Source organism: Lepisosteus oculatus, chromosome 7 (assembly GCF_040954835.1).
Source record: "Lepisosteus oculatus isolate fLepOcu1 chromosome 7, fLepOcu1.hap2, whole genome shotgun sequence".
In the NCBI taxonomy this organism is placed as follows: Eukaryota; Metazoa; Chordata; class Actinopteri; order Semionotiformes; family Lepisosteidae; genus Lepisosteus; species Lepisosteus oculatus.
The window spans coordinates 54,168,227-54,189,767 of NC_090702.1; the positions used below are offsets into that span (position 1 = coordinate 54,168,227).

The following is a 21,541-nucleotide window of genomic DNA, read 5'->3' on the forward strand; positions in this document are numbered from 1 at the left end:
GGGTTTGAGTTGGGATAAATTTAGATCTTGTAAGTGAGCATGAAATAATTTGGTTTTGAGCCAGTTTTCTCTCTTTAAACGAGTGTTTACTTGTAACCACGAAGTATTGCACGACATGAGGTGGGCCTCTTAACAGATGCAGTGGAATGACTCCAGCAATAAAACAGGCAAATCGGGTGCCATTTGAAACTTTTTTCCGCCTGATGCTGCTACCCCAAGACAGCTTCCATTCAAAACAACGAACTATAACTATTAAGCATATGAATTGTATTTTATGTAATTGTGTATAAATTGTAGAAAAGCATAAACAGGAAAATAAACATTTACTTTTACACCATGCTTTTATTTAATCAAGATCAGACTTCAGCAACACCTTACTACTAAGGTATCTACTAAGATACTAAATGGGCTAAGTATCTTAATACTAGAACAACAAAAACTTCTCTGGCTCGGCTTGTAGCTCCTGACCAGTGTCAACTGTACTGGCTCCTCTACAGAGAGGGCACAACAGCGCCTTTACTTCCTCAGACAGTTGAGAAATCTGGTTTATCTTCAGATGTCCTTGCCACATTCTACAGGTGTGCTGTTGAGAGTGTGCTCACGTTTGGTATTACAGTGTGGTTTGGCAGCAGCTCTCTGTCTTGACTGGAAGGCGTTATAGGGGGTGATCAGGTCAATGCAGTCCATCATTGGGGTACAGCTCCCCTCTATTGTGGACATTTTTACAACTCGCTGTCTCAGGAAGGCTGGAAGTATCGCTAAAGATACCAGTCGTCCTGGTTTCTCACTTTTCTCTCCCCTGGTAAGCATTATAGGAGCATAAAGGCACGAACTTCCAGATTTAGTTTCTTCCCACAATCTGTCAGATTACTGACCTCCACCCCTACCCCTGACTCATGCTGAAGTGTTTTTTTCTCACTGCTCGTCTGACTTGTTTTACGCTGTATGTTATTTAACTTGTTGTTGCTGCTGCTGTTGTTATGTGTTTGTTTTTGGTGATTCCTTTAATGTGTTTGTATTGGAGCGCACAAACAAACAAGCATTCCATTGCACTTGTGCATATGACGAATAAACTGGACTGGACTGGTCCTTGTGAAATTTGTAAATAGTGGATTTAAGGTTATTCTGTGTACACAGTATGTGCTGAATCCACATTATTTTCGCCCAGGTACGGCTGACCAAGGAAGCAGCTGGGGTTAATTTTATCAGACGGGATCTGAGGTGCGTGATGCTTTAATAGGATCACCCGCATTACAAATACAATTGGCCATGGCGAAATGTCCCCAGCTAATCCCAGAGTGACCTGCCGAGCTGTCGGGAGGCCTGCCCAAACGGGTAGAGCAACGAGCCTGGCTGAAATGTCGAAATCGCCTTCAAAAAAAAAACAGCATTGTTCGGTCTGGCAATTTTTTTTCCTCTCTCTTTCTTTCTTCGAAGAAGGTCAACGACCTTTTTTTTAAAAAAAAAAATAACGATCACCCTATTGTAATTGCAGATTTTGGGGCTGGATTCCTCCGGTCTTCGATCTTACGTAACCACGGCAACGCGCCCGGAAGCCGCCGGGTCAGGTGGGCGCTCTTTAGCGGCGGCGCGGACCGTGGGCCGCGGGGGCGCGGAGGGGCTGTTGGCTGTGACTGGGGCGGAGCGGGGCGAGCGCCCTGCTGCGGGCGGAAGTGGGTGCTCGGGGACGCGAGTGAGGATGCGCGGCGGCGCGGGGGGGGCGGACGCTCCGCGCGCTTGAAGCGGGCAGTCGGGGCGCCGCGCAGCTGCCGGCTGGTGTCGCTGGTTTAGAGACCGGCTCGGACCCGGGACCGTCTCCTCCTCCTCCTCCTTCTCACCGCCCAGGCGCCTAACCATGGACAGACGGCGTGTGGCCGGCCTCACTTTCTGACCGAGCAGCGGGCTCTTGTCGTTTGAGCTGTATTGGCGTTTGAAGCCGCTGCAGCACGGTAATAATCATGTTCCTCCGGCCGTTGTGGGGGATATTCTTGGTCCCCTTCGTTGCTATGCTGTGGGATGGAGCAGCGTCCCAGGTCTCGAGTCCCGGTGAGTGTTGCTTTTGTTTTCTGGCGTCGCTGGGTTTATTTCATTGCAGCAGCTGAGCACAGGCAGCCTGTGCTGATCCAGTGCCTTATTATACGAAAACACCGGAGGAGATGAAAGCAGCCGAGGCAGAAGACTTTTAATGTGCATTCCTTCTCAATGTACGCTTTCTGACCCTCAGACCCTGGGAAATTGGCACTGAAGAGCTGCCGTGCAGTCCAGGCGTCATTCTTTCAGTTAATAATAATAATAATAATAATATAGGTGGGGGTTTTAGCGTCATCTGGCAGTATGCATTGCTCAGGGGTAGTTTATGGGTCTTCAGCCTTTTTGTTCACCCCGAGCTCCTTATCTGATGAAGACTTGTTTGATTAAGTGTTGGGCTGCAAAACGTCGAGCGCAGCTCCGGGCTGAGCGTTTCAGCGGCTGAACGTTTGCCTCGATGGGACTTGAAAGATCTCCAGACGCACGTTGTGCAAGTCGGGGCAGACGGAGGCAGTTTGGGGATTTTTAATTTGGAACGACAAACCCGAAGACGATCTTCAAAGAGGCTCTTCAAGCACAGAGGTGTCAAACTCGGTCCCGGACCCTGACGGACCGATTCCCCAGCGGCGCTGAAACTGAGAAAGAGACTAAACTCAGGCACGACTCCGAGGTCGTGCATTTAAATATAGGACACACAATTTTGGATGTTTATGTTTTTTTCCAGGAAAAGATCTTATGACTTCGTAATTATTCTTAAACTTGCATAGCTCCAGATATATCCAGATATATCCGTCTGCCCCGAAACGTGCGTCTGGAGATCTTTCAAGTCTGATCGAGGCAAACGTTCAGCCGCTGAAACGCACGATTTTTCTGTGTACTGTTCTGTTCTAGTTTGTTCTTCGTGTGTCCGGACTGTGAGTAACTCTTGTATTGTATTGAATGTATTGTACTATTATTATATAATTCGTTACACTGTGGCTGTGTTGTGTGTGTGTTAAGCTGCTGTTGCACTGCAATTTCCCTCACGGGATCAATAAAGTATCTGTCTATCAGATACAACCACTGACGCGCCCCCAAACAAAGTTATTCTCCAATCTGCACGTTTGCAAATGTGTCGATTTCCCCACGTTGCCTTTAAAACTCATCTCCCTTTGTAGGACACCGCGAGCAACCATTTAAAGCTCAAACCGGGCAGCCAAATAGGCGGGCATTGCCTGTGCAGAGGAAGCCGGTTTATTTTTGTTTCGTGCGAAAGCAGAGCGAGTTAGCTTTGAGCTGGATACATCAGTTATGCAGTTTCCAGAATTACACATTACTGTGCACTACAGCGTGGCAGGGAGGCGAGAAAACCGCAGTATGTGAGTGAAGTGTTGGAGCTGAGGACCTCAGGTGCTTGCAGTTGACCTGGACCCAGGTGCCTTTGGAGTGATCTTGGTCATCACCCCCTGCAGCCTCGAACCAAAACTTTTTTCTCTTTAACCTCTCTCTCATACAAATGAAAGAAAACACACCAACTTCCACAGCACGACAATTTTCTCTTTTTTTTGCGAACTAAACAGTTCTATACACATATAATACCGGTGTGGCTCTGTTACTGATTTTATTTTATTTATTTTCAGTTTTTTTAAGTTAAAAAGGATACAAAGGCAGGGCTCAAGTAAAAAGAAAGAGACAGAATTCCGTCAATCGAACCTCTCCCGCACCAACATCATCAGTTTCTTTTTGCCTTTTACCTGGATAGTGACACTTTTAAAAAAAGTAATGAGGGGATGGGTGGTAGTTAGTCGCAGAGTGGTAACCCTGACACGGACCTGCCTATCAGCTGGTGAAATGGCTGATGGGGAGTGTGCGTCAAGGTTGTTGCGCTAGGATACAGAGATGGAGCGTATCAGCCTCTCATGTTCGGTTGATACACAGGGCGGGTATTTCCATAGCAGCTGATGGAGCCTTCACCGCAGGTTTGCAGTGTGTTGAACAGAATTTATTTGTTGTTTTTTTTTATCATTGCTGAATCAAGACGTTACAAACAACGTCAGGATTTTTCATTTATGTACCGGAGAATTTAATCTTTGTGTTACACAAAGAATTTTATTTTTAAGAATTTTAACATGTATCAGTTTTAAGAATGATGTCACCGTTATTCCCAGTAATGTACTAGTTTGAAGTGCACTGATCCATTTTGGGGACCACAGATCGTCTCAAAACGTTCATCCAGAATGACTACGGGTTTTTGTTTTTGCTTCATCTGGTGGATCAAATTTCAGTCTTTTCAAAAACAATGGTTGTATTATTCTGAAAATATGTCTATAATGGATTAGGACTACACCAAATAAAAGATATGCATGATAAAGCATTGAGGTTTATCATGAGGCTTTTTCAAAATTCAATTATCCAGGCTCATATGGCATTTCTGAGGAATTGCGTATATTTAAACATGAGAGGAGTGTGACTAATTACCAATTGTAATTTAGTTATTCTGTAACAACATTAAATTATTAGGTTTTTGTAAACATAACTTTAGAAAAACAGCTGTTTCATCACATTTAGGCCAAATCAGACAGTTATGTCTGTTATGAGAAGCTTGTTCAATTTGTTAATCCCTGGAGACGCTTCCAGTACCTTGAGTACATTTGAAAGGGATTATCACAGACATTTTGTATTATTTATTTTGATAAAAAATGCATGTTTAAAGTTTAAAAAAGTGTTTAAGCACAGAGAATGTCACAGAAAGTCAACTCGCCTCTTATTGTAAGTTCTGCTGCATTAACTTCACTCTGAAATATGAAATATAAGTGAAAAGTCAAGGATTTCTTCATTTGTTTCTCATTTTTTAATTAATACACTAATTGGATCATCTGTTCCTTTCCCATGGGAGTGGTCTCTACTGCGTTAAAAACTGCATTAATTACTCCTATACTAATGAAACCTGGCTTGGATTCTGATATATTGATGAACTACAGACCAATTTCCAATTTACCATTCCCATCTAAGGTTTTAGAGCATGTGATTGCAGATCACTTACAGGTTCACATGGTAGGAAATTAGCTATTTGAATCCTTCCAGTCCAGATTTAGTACTAATCAGAGCACTGAGTCTGCTCATGTCAGTTTAGTGAATGGTTTGCTTTAAGCATTCAACTCTGGGGCCAAAGTATTCTTATGTGTCTTGATGTTAATGCAGTTTTTACGGTAAATGATTGAGTGTTGCTCGAACACTCGAATACATTTTTATCAGTTGTACTGAAGTTAACTGGCTCCTTTCAGACGTGATCAACTGGCGGTGTTTTGATTCGCATAAATCCCTCATGTCCCTGGTCAATTACGGTGTGCTGCAGGGTTCAGTCTTGGGTCCTTTGCTTTGTATTACTTATATGCTTCCTCTCTGTCAGGCTACATGAAGACATGGTCTTAACTTTCATTGCTATGGAGATACTACTCAGATCCATGTCATAACCTCTTCCCCCTTCTGATTTACCATCTCTGTCACTTATCTCTTGTCTGTCTGACATTAAGCTGTGACTGACACTCAAGTCCTTGGAACTATACAGGAACAAAACCAGTTTTACTGGTCTGGGCAGTAAATATCAGCCGGAGAGTTTCACACTAATGGAAGGTGAGTTCCCCATTCAGGTGTCGCCCCTAGTGCAGAATTTGGGAGTCATACTTAATCCTCTCCTGTCCTTTGAACCCCGTGTGAAAAATTTGATTAAGACGTCTTTTGTTTTCTGTCTTGGAAATATTGCCCGCATTAGGAATATTCTATCGATGTCCGACACTGAGTGCTTGATTCATGTATTTATAATGTTAAGGCTTGATTTCTGTAAGTCTTTGCTCTATGGGTAATATGTGCTGCAAAATGTCCAAAGCTCTGTAGGCTGTAAGCTCACACTAGACTCTGGCAGCATATTACTTACTAATTACTAATACTTGTAAGTCACGTGTTCAATACAAGATCTTGTTACTGACTTATAAGGTTCTAAATCTGGCTCTGTGATACATCTTTGAGTTCTCCCATGTATACACGGCTTCTCATTGGCTTTGCTCATTTGAGGCTGGTCTCCTGCTCACTGTTGGTCACCCTTGTGTTGTACAATCTGGTTTCTCTCAAGCTGTTCCTTAACTCAACTGGTGAAGCAGTGTCTTGCTCCTCTGCTTGGCTGCTGGTGTGCTGTGGGGTCAGGGGTGCAGAATAGCCAGTCAGGTACATGTACCCTTCAGTGGTGGAAACTGTGGGTCCCCTCCTGTGTGTGAAGCTCCTTGGGGTGAATTGAGCTGTAAATAAAGTTTTTGTGATACATATACAGTAACTTAATAATTATTGAAATTTATTTGGCTCGCATGCAATTTTGCAATGCAGTGCATGGCAAGTCTCCAGATAGTGATTTGTATCCTTTAGTTTGGTTTTTTGATCAGGTATATGTCAGTATTTATTGTGGCTCCAATGCTGTGTGCAATAAAGCAGATTAAAAAATAGAAAATACCGTACAACTGTTTCCTGTTTGTAAGGTAGTGTGCAGAAATACAAGTTTTGTGTTTCAAAGAACTTTCCTAGTCAGGCAGACAAGCCATACAGCGCATCAGCCACACTAATCTGGACAGGTTTCAGATCGTTCAGCTTGTGAAGTCAGATCGTGAAGCTGCAGCATGTGCTCTAGCATTTACACATAGGCCTTATAGGTAAAAGGCTATGGGGACAAATCTTGCATAAAAAGGAAACTGTGAAAACGACCTGTATCACAGACGGCCTGCTCGCCGGAAAAGTGTTCTGAAACGCTGCCAGCTGGCTCTTTTGGTTGAGAAACGCTAATAAGTACACTAAGCTTGTGTATGTTGCATTCATTAATGTAGTATTTCAGAGGTCTTTTTGCTCTATGGGCTATATAAATGTTTGTAGTCCACCCACTGTTTTAAAGCCACATAGTGCTATTATTAATAAACTTGGTTACACTGCAAACGTCAGGTGAAACCCTATCATTTTGTGAGAGCATGCTGTTTAGGTCAGTTACTTCACGATATGTTAAATTTATAACCAGAAGCTTTTATACTTTAAAAGCAATTAAATCATAATAGTTTTTTTCTGTAGTATATCATAGTGGGATTTGAGCTTTCTTCTTTGCAATCCAGAGGGCCTGTAAATCTGGCTCTACACAGGTATTTTGCTAATCCACTTTAAAGAGTGTTTTACACCACCTAAACAGTCATGTGCTCTAATCCACAGCAGAGATCCAAAAATGGATTACAGGCAATAAAAGCAGCAGTTAAAGTGTCTGGCAAGGTTGTGATAAGCACATTTTCAAGGAAACAAGAAAATTCCTGGGACCCCATGTGAGGTTGAGAAGTTGTTAAGATTTTGATGTTATCAAAGTCCGTTTCATATACTTTTAGATATTTTCCAGCGTTCAGCTCACATGATTTACTAGTGAGCCTGCAATGACAACACCAGCAGGGCTCCAGTGTCCCAGAAAAGGAGGTGTCTCTAACACCCCTGTAATCTCAGAGTACCTGACAGAAGTAAAAGAATAAGTAGAAGGTGGCACTGTAAACTGTGAACCGCAGTGTCCAAACACCTCAAGAAAACCCTCTTCTTTTTAGGTGAATAAAGTACAGAATCTGGGTTGCATGAACTCATTTTGAGAGTGCCTGAAGATGTCTCGACTCCCTTTTCAGATTTAAGGAATTCTAATGCAACACTAATCATGGAAGCAATTCCCCAAAACACGGTAAACTAATTATCAAGAGACAAAGATGATCATATAGCTGTAAAGCTCGGCTATGTTACTGCTTAAGCTGCTGCTATCTTACATGATTTATGTACTATGTACTGTTAACTTAGTACATTTTTAATACCCTTATATTAAAGACTGTCGGTGCGGATTTGTAGAAGGAAGCACTTAAATTTGTCCTCATTTTGAAAGAAGGCTCATCCTTGTTGTAACTCTTCAAGCGCGACCTCGTGCTCGAAGGTGGAGTTTGCCACCTGGGCTGAAATTTTTTTTCTTTTTTCCCAGGCCGCCTCGTGTTCGCGCTGGGACGGTCCCGGAACGTGAGTCTGCTGCAGAACGCCACTGTGGAGGCTGTCATACCCAGAATCCCCGCAGACGTCACCTATATCACCTTCCAGCTCCACACGCAGCACCAGAATGCCACCGTGTCTTATCACCGGGTAGGAGCCGCTGCTGTGGCCGGAGATTTATACTGCTCTGGGGAGACAGAAAACTAAAGGTTTTGGAAATGCCAATAATATAACAGTGCATAATGATCACAGCCCTTAACATTAACTTTAATATTAATTTCGGATATGTGCAATGCTTGAAAGCCTCCAGTATTTATACCTCAACAGAAAACTGAAGTGGGGATTCTGCCAGGAATGTTTAAGCTTAATTTGACGTAGCTAAGAGCTATTCAGTAATCCCTGGTAATTCTTTCTGTACAGGGCGGTTTTGCCAATTAAGTAGACATTAGTGGATTTATAGTGGATATACTGGGACAAAAGCAAGCTCCTAGATCTAAAGTAAATTGGTTACTTAAGTGTGGGAACTCTCCATCTGCACAGAGCTTTACCTCCCATCAAATCATTTTTTTTGCTTCTTTTCATTTTTTCCTCGTGGATGAATTTCATTTAAAAATAAATCAATATACGGTCTCTAAAATGTGCAGGATTTTATACTGCAAAACATTTTATACAAGCATGTCTTTGTCTATTGTAACACAGCAAATAAACTTAAATTCTGTGTAATTATTAGATTATATAGTATTCTTTGGTTGTTAAATTAAAGATATTTTCTGTTAACTGTTGTTAGCCAAGATTATAAACTGCTTTCTTTCGCTTCCCTGTTTTTGTACTAGTCGGTATTGTTAATGGTTGATTTGAACTTCTGCGGTATAATTTGGAAGGATCTGTAAAAAATGATTTCTGGTAGTCTGAGGTTTATCTCCCCTCTAGGAAGGTTTTTGGTCATCACACCCATCATGGGAATGAGGGTCCAGACAAGATACAGGCGTGACACAGTGAGGGAAAGTCAAGTGATGTTGCCTGTCAAGAGGTCAAGTTACAGCAGCGAGCACCAGAGAGTCATGAGTCTTGTTAACGCTGTGTGTGCTACAGACTGTGGCAGTGACTGGGCCATCCCCGACCCTGCATGGCTGGCTGCTGTGCTGTAGGGAAGCAATCATGTGGTGGCTGTTGTAGCATGCTGTAGTTTCTTCTCCCATTCAGATGATGCGTAAAGAACACATCAAGCCCTGAAAAGTTCGGACCTCGTAAAAAAAAAAAAAAATTAGTGTGATTGTTGTGTAATAAAGGAAGACCAGCAGCTAAATGGGAATGACTGTGCGGTCATGTCTGTGAGACCATATTCACACATTCTTTTATACTACCACTCCGATGACATTTTGACTCCCGAGTGAGTATATGTGGTAACACCATGATGAGCAGCATCAGGAACATAATCATTAAGCAAAACTTGAATAAGGCATGAAGCCATGCCGCTAACGAAGTGCCGTTTAACCGTGAGTTAAACAGCCCTTTGCTGTTGTTTCCCTGCTACAAAATGACTTTCACATAGACCTCCTCCTTATCAGAAGTTGCCGGTTCCTAGTTGAATAACTTGGAAAGCCAGTTTACCACCCTTTTGCCCTGATTTCAGGTGCTGACCTCGAGCTCCTCTCTGAATGGCTCCGATGCAGGGTTGCTCTTCCCTCTCATGCGCCTGCAGCGAACCCTCACCTGGTACCTTCGGTCTCCTGAGCGCAGCGCCATCACTGGCACGGGTGTGATCTTACCTTACGGGGAAATCCGTGAGTTAAACAGCACTTGAAGTTCAGCTGTCTTCACTTTGTCTTTAAGGAAAAGATTTATCGAATGAGTGTCTTTCTGTGTGTAAGATGTTGAAGATCCTTGTCCCAGAGTCCATCTGTGTCTGCTGGTTTTTGTTTAATTACCAGTGCTAATTGATAACCTACAGTTCAGTTCAGTTTATTGACATACGCACAATAAACAATAAATTCTCCAATACAAGACATTAAGGAAACACCAAAAACACAAAAGAGAGGCAGCAACAACAAGTTAAATAACATACATCTTGTTATTGTGTGATACATATACAATAACTTAATAATTATTGAAATTTATTTGGCTCACATGCAATTTTGCAATGCAGTGCATGGCGAGTCTCCAGATAGTGATTTGTATCCTTTAGTTTGGTTTTTTGATCAGGTATGTGTCAGTATTTATTGTGTCTCCAATGCTGTGTGCAATAAAGCGTATAAAAAATAGAAAATACTGTACAACTGTTTCCTGTTTGTAAGGTAGTGTGCAGAAATACAAGTTTTGTGTTTCAAAGAACTTTCCTAGTCAGGCAGACAAGCCATACAGCGCATCAGCTACACTAATCTGGACAGGTTTCAGATCGTTCAGCTTGTGAAGTCAAACACCAAAAACACAAAAGAGCGGCAGCAACAACAAGTTAAATAACATACATCTTAGAAAAAAAAAACACCAGTGTGAGCCAGTGGTAGAGGTAGAATTCAGTAATCTGACAGCTTGTGGGAAGAAACTCTCTCTCTGAATCTGGAAGTTTGTGGCTTTATGTTCCTATAACGCTTACCAGAGGGAAAGGGGGAGAAAAATGAGAAACCAGGGAAGGGAACCTACTGTATATGCTTGCTGGTTTAGTTTTTGTTTCTGCCTTCAGTCATTGGTTTAAAAAATTACTTAGTCTTATTTCCTACATAGTTCGGTACACCGAACTTCATGCAGTTTGAGAATGAAGAATCGTCTCCTCTTATTTGGTGATCCATTGATGATGAAAAGGCATCATCAGTGGTAGGAATGATACTGTATCAGACAATCCCACAGTTGTTTTTTTTTAAGTCCAGTTCATTATACTATAGCTATCACCCCTGAATAAGGGCAGTCCTGAAACGAAGTATTTTTACACATGCTTCATACCAATTACAAAATGTATTCTGCTTTTTAAGAGCTGAATACAAATTTAAACAAATGAAATACGTTAGCCTGTATTAAGAACTGTGTTATAGCAAGAACAGAAGATCCAGAGTTACCCAGAATCTGCATCTAGAACCTCTACTAGGATTTTTTATTAAAAAAGGCCCGAGTGCAGAAAAAAAGGAAATGGATGAGTTACTTGCTGCAGTGATCATTAAAGGCCCAGTTGGAACAAAGACCAGCAGGCACAGAGGTACTCCCGGACCAGGATTAAAAACCACATCTCTGTGGTGTTCAACAACAGGATGTCTTTCCATTTTCTGATAATTCAGACTCTTCAGTTACATCTCTCGTTAACTGGTTATATTTTTACAAATTCATGCTCTGGGCTATTATTTTAATGTTTGTTTAAAGCATCCTGTGATGTTTGAGTGTTTATAAATGTTCCAATTACATGAACGCAGTTTAAGATTTTAATATTTTCAGTAAATGTAGCAGGATTAATAAAATGAAAATGTTATTTTCTGTTTCTGCAGACCCTGTTCCTGGAGGCTGTAACACTGAGTATAACCTCCTTGTTGATCCCAACATTTACCTGCAGTACAATTTGTTCGAGACCATCATTCAGTTTGCACCTGCGAATATTGGTTATGCGAGGTAGTGTTTCCCAGCTGCCTAAAATTCCTATTCCTATTATTTTTTCATTTAATCAAACAGTGCAGTCTGAGCAGTGGTTAACGCCAGATAGTTTGGGATTCCACTGGCAAAATCAAGGGCTCAAGGGGATTTCATGCCAGGGGAGTTTGCTCCCAGAATATTTTTTTTTTAAATGGAGCTTGAAGGGACAATGAGCCAAATGGCCATTCTGTAGGTATTGTAGTGCTCTGAAGAGCATTCCTTCCTTTTCCACATGCTTGAGAAAAGAGCAGTTACAAGCGAGGGAAGGGCACTCAGCCCACCTAGTCGGTTAGGTACTGTAGTAGATCATGAATCCAAAGATCTCTCCCAGCCGTTCCCTGGAAGAAGCTGGGATATTGGGTAGAACAGCTTGTTTCATAGTCCCACAGTTCTTTAGGTAAAGAAGTGCTTCCTGTTCTTGTGTTCAAATGCACTTCAAAAAATGTATCTGAAATGACATAGAACCCTCTAAATTTAACCTTTGACTTTTTCCGATTTTATGTTGCACGCGTTTTACAGTGTTTGTGCATCTACACTTTACTACCTTCTTTCCACATTAATGATATACTGGAAGAGAATTCTCCTTTGCCTACATTTGGGCATGTGGCATTGCAGGAATAACATTCTCCTTTCCTTGGCTAACGGCTCCTCTGTGGATTCCGAGTTTATTTTTGGCACTCTCCCAGTCCCTTTTTCAATCCGGTCCAGGAACCCGGCAGTGACTCCCTTCTCTGTGTCCCAGGGGCCGCACTCCACCACCTTGCGATGTAAACAGCGGGCAGAGCTCCCGCTGGCGCCTGGAGTATGACGTCTACCAGTACTTCCTGCCAGAGAACGACCTCTCCGGACAGGTCCTGATCGAGCACATACAGAAGGTGGCCAGTGTGCAGCAGATGGTACTCAATGGCAAAAAAGTGAGTACAGTCCCTCCTCCAGTGTCACTGCCAAAGGGATCCTTTCGCAGTTTCAGTGAAGGTTTCATACCTTCTCTGGGTTACCTGGAGAGGCAGTTGTAAAACGTGAACTTTATTGCCATATGTAACCGGTGCATGAACTGGTACAATTGAATTCTTACTTACAGAAAGTCTCTCGACTGTAAAAAAAAAAAAAAAAAAAGGCAAAGAATGCAAGATCTGGGCAGGTCTCAGGTGCAGGTGGAATACAGAAGTAAAGTACTTCTGTCTCCTCGTACTCTCATCCTGCTCTAGGGTTTGTTGTTTTAACAGAAGCAGTATTTGCATGGCGTGCAGCCTTCCTTAGTGACCTTCCCGATGGCACGTACGTCAGGGACTGTATTTGTGCAGTCTGGGGTAAGGGGTAGGGGGATGTTTCTGCAGCTTTTCAGTTTGATATTCTAGGAATACATTGCAGGTGGGTCAAAAGGTCATTCTGAGATCTAATAGAATCCAAGTGCTGAATAAGAAGGTAGTTCTTACACCACAAGTCTTAAAAGTGTAGAACATTGATCAATGTCAGCATTTAGTTCCCTGTTCCTCACATTTTTATCCTCCTCCTCTTTCTACAGCTGGTGATGTTAAAGTCAGTCGACAAAACTATGGTGTCCTTCAGCTCTGTTCCAGGCCAGGGGGTGATCTACTCCGTTATAGTGCGGGATCCACTGTTAAACTCATCTGCCTCCTATGTTCCCGTTCACACCTATGCCTGCAATTTCTCTTCCAACTTGGACAACTGCTACACTCTGGGTATGTATCGCCTGTCTCATTGGATCTTTCCTGCTACTAGAGTTTTTCTCTGAGAGGATGTATTTGGTACTGTTTGCATTCTAGCTGTGGGTAGGGCATCAGAGCTCAGAGTCAGAGCTCAGCTGGATGGGCTGGAAAGCATGTGGACTGCTTCTGGATTCACTTCCAGACGTTTGTCCATGGTCACAGCAAACATTGGTTGAAATATCCTGCACTAGACAAAATGCGCGCATCCTTTTCAAAACACTCATTCTTGACCCCTCTGGCCCAGTCTGTTTTCCTGCCCTTCATCTCTCCCTGCTCCTCTGCATTTCACTATCCCCAGAGCCAGTGCGTGCTCATCGCTGGCTCTGCAGGGCTGAGATGAGCTCTCTGTTGAAATCAGAAGTACTCCGTTGCTCCTTAAAACTCATCTGTTCAGACCGCACCTCTGAACTCTGATCACACTGCTGGGAACTTTCACCAGTACAGTACTCGGTTCCTGCTTTTCTGTAGTCAGTGACACCTTATTTGAACACTACTTCCCGCTCAGTAGACATTGTTTTCACTTCGCTCTTCACTGACACTGTTCTAAGGTGCCTGCTTCTCTGTTCTTGCCATTCTTTGTTGCACTCTTTCTTTTCTGTTGAATGTTTTGTTTTGTACTTGATGTAGGTTTGTCAGTTTTGCAAGTGCCTCTGGATAACAGCATCTGCTTAGATGTACAATAATAAAGAAGGTTGATCCACTTTTTAAGATCTCCTTCCTGTGAATGTACAGGATGTTAACAGATACTTTTTAAGACGAAGGCTTGTTTTGTGGGGAAAAAAACAGGCATGGATATAGAATTTAATCATTTTGAAATCATTTTCAAAACCTTAAATATGAATTAAATATGTAATAAATATTGAAGAACCACTTTGTTACTCCGATCTCTCAAGCGTGTATAAGCAACAATGTAGTTTGAATATATTTAACCCTACACAGTATTTGTATGTGTTTTTAATTTCAGGAAGAATATCTACAAAGGTCTTTTTTACCATCGCTGGTATAGCTGGCCTTTTTGTTTGCTTCTTTGGGCACAGATTTTTCAAATCTGGTAAGAATTCTCCTGTTTGAAAGATGTTGTGGCAAATTAACTTTGAGATGGAGATCTGAAAGACGGGTTTCCCTTAGTGATGGCGAGACGTTGTTGGGAACAGTGCATGAAGGGCAGTAAAAGCGACACTGATGAAATAGCAGAAGTTGGATTTGATTTCACAGGAGTTCTGTTGTTGGTAATAGCAAAAGAAAGGGACACAAGGTGAAGGAGATTCAGGATGTGATTAGTACTGATTAGTGATTAGTTAGAACCAGGACCACAGAAATGGACTTGGTTTATTTAAAATGTTTTGTGTTTTTTATGCATGAGCATTTCTGTTGTGGTTGCTTAGGTAGTATTCATCATAATGCAACTTTTTGTTTCTCTTCAGAACTGTTCTGTATGGGATTTGTCTTTGTGGCGTTCCTGTTCTTCATTCTTATTACAAGAGTGACATCCCTGGACTACGACAGTGAGTGGCTGTTGTGCTAATTAAGTGGACAGTGATACAGTCATGTAATGAAACATTGTTTCTCATGACCTCACATGCTCAGTTACTGTACATTCAGATGGAATATATGGCACCCCTGCTTGTAATAAATAAGCGTGGCAGTGCTTGTCTGATATACTGCTATAGTGACAAAAACTGACTTGTGTCAATAATAAAGAAAACAGAAAAGGCTTCAGCTCAAGTCTGTCTGCCCAGCCGTGTTGAAGTCCCTACAATGGCTTCTTTCAAGAAGTAACTTTAATGATATACCATTTGTAAACCTTTCTGATGTTATCTTCCAATGTCAAAGAAGGACCAGTTCACTCACATCCCTTCTTTTCTCCTTCTGAAAGCTTGGTTTTCTGTCCACACATCTGCTGCCCCTCTCCATGAACAGAAAGGTGCTTTTATTCAGCCAGCACACCTGTGGCTTGTCCCGATTGTCAGATCTGGCCTCTTGCTCCGCTATGCTTTCATAAGCCTCCTTGCCATGTCATTATTGAAAACAAGAATTTGTCCTTGTTCATTTAAATAAACAAATGGAATAACATATAGTTGGCGTGAAATCATTCAAATGTAGACAGATGTTAAATACATTCAGTCGTGCACTTGCTTTCTTAAAAAATATTGATATTCCATGATTAGTTTGCAGTACATAAGTTACTTTGATGGCACTTTGGGGTTTATGATGGCTTCTGCAAATTAGGTTTTTCATAGTACTTTTGAAATTCAATCACATTGACCTTAAGTTATTAGAAGGGAGGAAGCTGAATTTTATGTAACTTAACGTAATAATCCTTATCTTCTTTCATGTGCTGCTTATTAAGCTAAATCAAATCTCATGGCCAGGGAATAGAGGACTTTGTGTAAATCATGAACAGGGGTCAGAAAGCTTTGAATATAATACAGAAAACACAGGGCAGTTGTGTTGGCCCAGCTTTTAGCACCCTTCGTGACATATACCCAAACAGAAAGGTCAGGATATTGTGGGTGCTTTTTTCTCCTTATTTCTGCTCTTTTTCTTCTGCGGGTAGAAAGGACTGGATCCCTTCAGAGACGTTTCTGACATTAGAAGATGTTGGCAGGGATTTTCAGATGCTCTGAAAGTGTTCTGTAAGCCGAAGCCCTAAGTCTGAGTGCTCTGTGTGTCCGGCAGTGCGCTTGGGCCTGACCGCCCTGGGGGGCGCCGCTGGAGGGGTTCTGCTGGTTCTGTGCTGGTGGAGGTTCGGCTCGGTGCTCCTCTGCGTCGTGATCGTAGGGCTGATCCTGGGGTTCCTTGTGTCTTCCCTTCTATTCTTCACCCCGATAGGTAAGTCAGCGGTAGCTGGGAATACATTTACACCTCAGTAACGTGTTTGGTCCTTTAGTTTGGAAAACGGCATGCTTAATCAGGGGCTGTAGTAACCGTGGTTTGTCATTATAGTTTAATACGTCTGTGTTATGTAGTGGGTTGGTGTCCTGTCCAGGATGCCCGCTGCTTGTCGGGATAGGCTCCGGCTCCCCGGGACTCTGAATTGGAGGACGTGGTTACAAAACAGATGGATGTAGTGGGACATCTTGTGGACTAAAATTGTAACTAAAGATGTGGCATCTGCTTTATCAGTGTGTCCTGTTTTAGTTCATAATTACTGCATTGGATGCCAAGATGGGTTTTATGTTGAAAACTTTTTTTTTATTCTCTCCAGGAGACTTGTCCATTTTCCGTACGGATTCTGTGTTCTGGCCAACATTCTGTAGCGTTGTTGTGGTCATTCCTTTGATATTCTTCAGGTGGCCCAGGGAGGTAAGATCGTAATACATTCCCTTTAATACAGAAAGTGGTTAGACCTGCTTTATCTCACTACTGACCACGTGCGTGGTCACCCTGTCATTCGCGTCCACGAGTCGTCCGTTACTTCAAACATCCATTTTACTCGAAACTGCAGCTCTTTTATAGACCACATGCCGAATAACAGCATGTGACTTCTGTCTGTTCCTGCTGGAAGAGTAACATGAACAGAGTAGTTTTCCTCAGTACATGTATATGATTAGATCTTAAGCTTCCTGAATAAGAGGTTTTAATTGTGTAGTTCGAGAGCTACTCTGTAGCTGAAAGCATCCCAAAGCTTATCCTAAGTGCAACAAGACACATGTGACAGAAGGCTGTTGCAGAGGAGAAGCATTCAAACTACCATATAAATTACCATAGATCCAGAATCTAACAGTCGACATCATAGAGATAAGTAGGCACGTCTACAATAGTTAATCTTTCTTGCTTTTCTCATGCTACTCCATTACTCCACTCCCTCCAGTGGCTTCCTGTATTCACGCACATCTAATTCAGAACCCGGGTTCTTGCCTTCAAGTAACTCCAGCTCCCTGCTTCTGCCCGTCAGCGGTCTATCCCAGCCCTCCTCCTCCAGGAGCGGGCTTCCAAGCCCGTGTGTTCTCCGCCCTCTCTCCTCAGTGGAGAGATTGGGAACATCTTTCAGCATCCGTTCAGACAGCACCTCCAGTTCCTAGCTACACAACTCAGTATCTCTGGCACTGTACTGCAGAAGACCATTTTAGTTCTTGATTTAATTCCCTTGTTGCCTTATTGACAGGAAAAAAAGAACACATTACTGTTTTAGCACCTAAGCTTAGTGGGGTGTTTCTGTTGAGCAAGTATAGAATAACTTGGTCGAGTAGCTGAATTCAAGTGGTATATTTTCAGAATAATGAGTCTTAACTGGTGATTTTCAGAGGGTGCAGGATGATAAAATGCTTCATTTCCCCTAGGGGAACATCACTGCCTGTGGAGTTGCCGGCGGCTATGCAGTAATTTTAGCTGTGAACAGCTACATCTACACCAGCCTCTCCTACATTACATTAGATGTCCTGAAGAGAGCCTTAAACAATCAGTTCAGCAGAGCCTTCACAAACGTGCCTTTTCAAGGAATAGGTGAGCATGACCGCTCCTCCTTTGTACTGAAGCACGTATACTGTTCTGTCCTACAGGTTGATGAAATAATTCCATCGGCAAAGCAGTTTCTCACACGGCTACCTGGTGTGGCACTTACAGGGAGAGCCGTACTCCAGTGGTACATGTTCTTGAATGTAAAGCACATACAGTATGGCTTCATGCAGGAGGAAAAGCACTAAACATATTCCTTTATTTGTAGTTATTGCCCTCGTTATGAATCACATTTTCCATTCTGTTCGTCGTCTCCTGCTTCCGATATTTTTCTGAACTTCAGAAGCAGCGGTGGAGCCGATCGGCTCCTTTTCAGATGGATTATTCGGGCTCTGCGACTCCTCTTCCCTTTGCTCTTCGTGAAAGGTGTGATTTGTTAAATTCACAACTGAGGGATGGAGGTGTCTCCCTGTGCTCTTGCAGATTACATCCTGACCACGGTGTGGGCGGTCCTGGCGGTGAGCGGCGTGGTGCTGCAGCTGTACCGGGAGAGGAGCAGGCCCTTCTTCCCACCCAGCCCCTACCTCATGTGGAAACAGGAGAGGGAGAGGCGGAAGACCAACATCCTGGACCCCAGCTACCACATCCCCTCGCTGCGGAGCCGCTTGAAAAGCAGAGTGCAGGATATGTTTCGGCGGAGGGAACCTGCAGGAGAGAGAACTCCCTTACTTTTATAACGACCTTCCGTCCGGGCTCCATCAGGCTTGCAGGCGCCTCCAAGGAAGCCGAAAGCACGTTATCTGGAATATTTCTAGCGCCGATGACCCAGACACCTGCCGTATTATCAAGGTGCTGTTGAAAACCGAGACTTCCTTGGGACGTAACGGAAAAGGTGGAAGTTTTCCTGAACACCTGGAGCGTACCAGCCACAGTAAAAAAAAAAAGAAGATTTTTGAAATTGTAGTGGCACCATTCCATAGTATTTTTAACACATCTGTTACTGCAGTGAAGGCAATCCCCCGATTGTCAGAGAACAAGCTCTCTTGCTGTAAGCGCACATGATCGTTGTGGTGAGATAGAGTAAGGCACACTAAGGATTTGCCACCAGCATTTAAACTCCTTTGGTACTGTCAGTGAACGGCTTGTGGAACTGATGTTCAGTTATTGTCCGTTTGCACCCCAGATGTCACTTTATTCCCTTTGTCCAGCCAGGTCCCGGCGTAGGGAGCTGCACTACTGAAGCAAATACCAGGGTTTTGACTTCGACTGCGCAACAACCTGGATTGTTGCAGGACTAGCGAAACAATTGTCGACATGCAATTATGTTTCTCTGAAAGGTAATAAAATTATCCCAAAAAGTCCTGGTACCAAGAACTCCAAAGGGCTACTGTTTATTTTCTAGTGGAGGGTTCCTTTGTCAGGGGTTTTGAGAAGGTGATGGAAAATGCGTCCCTCTAAAGATCTGATCTGTCTTAAGCGTCTCAGTGAGGTATAAGACGTTTCTTCGTGCAGAATTAGGAATCCCAGGTTGGTTTGGGCAGCTTGTATGTGCTTTGAGCTGATGGTGTGGAATCCAAAACAACTCTGAACCTACCTAACATAATTTGTTAAGCAGTTTGTTACATGAGGTTATTGTTCCTGTAAAGGATTTAATATTCGAGGTTTGTATGTTTGTATCTTCGTTTTACACCATCAGAATGTCCAGAGATGAGAGGAACAGAGGAAGCTGTTTGGATCATCATGCTCACTACATAGCTGTATTGGGAGCGACTACCTTCCCCTGTAACAATATCTCTCATGGTTGTGTTTCTGACAGACAGTACGTTTGCTTCTTTTACATATCCCCTCTTGTAAAACTATCAAGGGCTTTAAAATACATCACCCATGTCTTCATTAAAATATTTTTAAATGTAGCACGTTTTCATGGGAAATTTGTTTTTTCAGCATTTGAGTTAATCGTGTTTTAAAGCCGTCACTATGTTGTTCCTTTTTCTAGAACCATTCAAATCCACAGTTGTTTTTAAATACTCAGATTAAGAAAACCAGCACTGTCTTTTAGTGAGCGCTTCTTGATTGTTTTGCTTATCGACTAAAAACACTAGTTTTTATCACTTCAACTCACAGGAAGGAAGCACTTCGAATCCTTTTTACATACAGTATGTATTTTTTATATATGCAGTCTTCATTTTCCTTGAATTTCACCTTGAATTTTTTGTCCAGCTGCTGTTTAAGTAATTCAGTCTTACAATAAGTAGTATATTTATAAAACAAGAAGTTATTTTTTCCATTATTGTGAAAAGCAACTTTAATAGAACTTTAAGCTGCAAAGGGGGGTATACATCTTCCAAAAGAGGAGAACTAATATAAATATAAATTAGGCATCCCTCTGTATCAGCCCCAGTTAGAGTGCCTGCCCTTTTTTTATAAATGACTTTTTTGACAAATTCTTTGTAACATGCACTGTAGAAAACCAGAAAAGTACATTTTTTGTATGCATTTGGAAAAAAGAAGATAAAGTACTGTGCAGTGAAGATCAGCATATTTATTCTCAAAGGCAAGAGTATTTCCACTGCTTTAATCTGTCTTGGGAACCCCATCATGTTTTCCTAGAGATTTTTGCTTGCTTTCAGGTGCTTTATAGCCTTTGAGAATCAGGAATTCAGTTTGTTTTGCCCTGTGACACCTGTAAAATGTCAAAAAAGGCATGCATTTGTGATTTCCTAAGCCCCACGAGGCACACAAGATTTACAGAGAATGTTTGAAAACCTTGTGTGTTGGTGTTAATAAATATTGCTTTTTTTGCAAGTGTGAGAAAGTGTTTGATTGATGCACAATGCACAGATTTGTTTTTAGAGATGAGAAATTGGTTTTCTTGCCAATTTAACAGTCTTCAGTGGTTTTTGCCAAGTAAAGCATTTGTTCACAAGTATGCCAGTTAAGTATTATTCATAAAAGGCAACTGCTAATTGGGCACATCTGTTGTACATTGCTCCTGTTTGCTGACTTGGCAACATTTTAATACATTAATAGATATGGATGTATTGAAACATCCAAATTAAACTGTGCAGATGAGTATGAAAATGTCTTGCACAAAAAAGACGAGGCTGTTCTTTTACCATGTATTAATTTACAAAACTTTAATTGCAAAGGATTGTCCTATAGATCTCCTAAAGGCAGGAACAAAGGTTTGATGTTTGGAAAACTGTACGCTGTTGAGTGCATCTTGCTCATTAATGAACAGCCTATTACCTAAAGGAAGTCTCAGCCTCAAAGCCACTTCTTGTGTGGAAAATGTTTCCAGTTCTCTAACTTGATGCTTTTGTTTGTTTCTAGTAAAATATTCCCTTAGAGGTGAAACCTAGTTCATCAAGCTTAAGTGCCAATCAAAATCATGGATCATTATTTAAATATTGCAGTATTCCAATAGTCCAACATATAAACAGTGATAACTTGCCAATTTAAGTCTTATAGTTTGTGTGTGGGGACATTATACCTGTTTAATTTTGGAGATATTTCAAGGCCCATGAATAATTCTGTGCAAACAACCATTTAGAATTAGTTCCACAGCTGATGTAATTTTCTGCTTCCGGGGACACTGAAGTTTAGAAGTTGAATTGTCAGATTCCCGAGTGAAGTGCTTGCTCCTTTTAAAGAAGTGGTCTTTTCAGCTTGCAGCGATCCACATGCTTTATGGTCAGAGGTAATGCCCTCGCATAAACACTTCGGAATTCAAGGAGAGGTGTCACCCTGTACGTAAGTCA

At 42.1% G+C, this 21,541-nt stretch overlaps 1 protein-coding gene across 4 annotated transcripts; it reads left to right on the forward strand.

The window, feature by feature from the left end:
• The first annotated feature begins 1,466 nt into the window (after window positions 1–1,466).
• On the forward strand, window positions 1,467–20,595 carry tm7sf3 (transmembrane 7 superfamily member 3). 4 transcript variants are annotated; one of them, XM_069192783.1, is made up of 12 exons: window positions 1,467–1,568; window positions 8,036–8,190; window positions 9,674–9,824; window positions 11,511–11,631; window positions 12,395–12,566; window positions 13,178–13,355; window positions 14,347–14,433; window positions 14,807–14,887; window positions 16,062–16,214; window positions 16,591–16,688; window positions 17,666–17,828; window positions 18,264–20,595. In XM_069192783.1, exons 3-12 carry the CDS (start codon window positions 9,731–9,733, stop codon window positions 18,515–18,517), a joined length of 1,401 nt encoding a protein of 466 aa, XP_069048884.1. In that variant the 5' UTR covers window positions 1,467–1,568; window positions 8,036–8,190; window positions 9,674–9,730; the 3' UTR covers window positions 18,518–20,595. The 4 variants fall into 4 exon arrangements, with proteins under 4 accessions (XP_069048884.1, XP_015207406.2, XP_015207404.2 ...); XM_015351918.2 differs by lacking the exon at window positions 1,467–1,568 and adding an exon at window positions 1,599–2,046; XM_006633140.3 differs by lacking the exon at window positions 1,467–1,568 and adding an exon at window positions 4,659–5,640.
• Window positions 20,596–21,541: the final 946 nt, after the last annotated feature.

Excerpts from the sequence above, each read along its gene's own strand:
- tm7sf3 (XM_015351918.2), top strand. The coding sequence starts at position 1,959 with ATGTTCCTCCGGCCGTTGTGGGGGATATTCTTGGTCCCCTTCGTTGCT. Across the intron at positions 14,434-14,806 it reads GCACAGATTTTTCAAATCTG|AACTGTTCTGTATGGGATTT; the intron begins GTAAGAATTCTC and ends GTTTCTCTTCAG. Across the intron at positions 16,689-17,665 it reads TCTTCAGGTGGCCCAGGGAG|GGGAACATCACTGCCTGTGG; the intron begins GTAAGATCGTAA and ends CATTTCCCCTAG.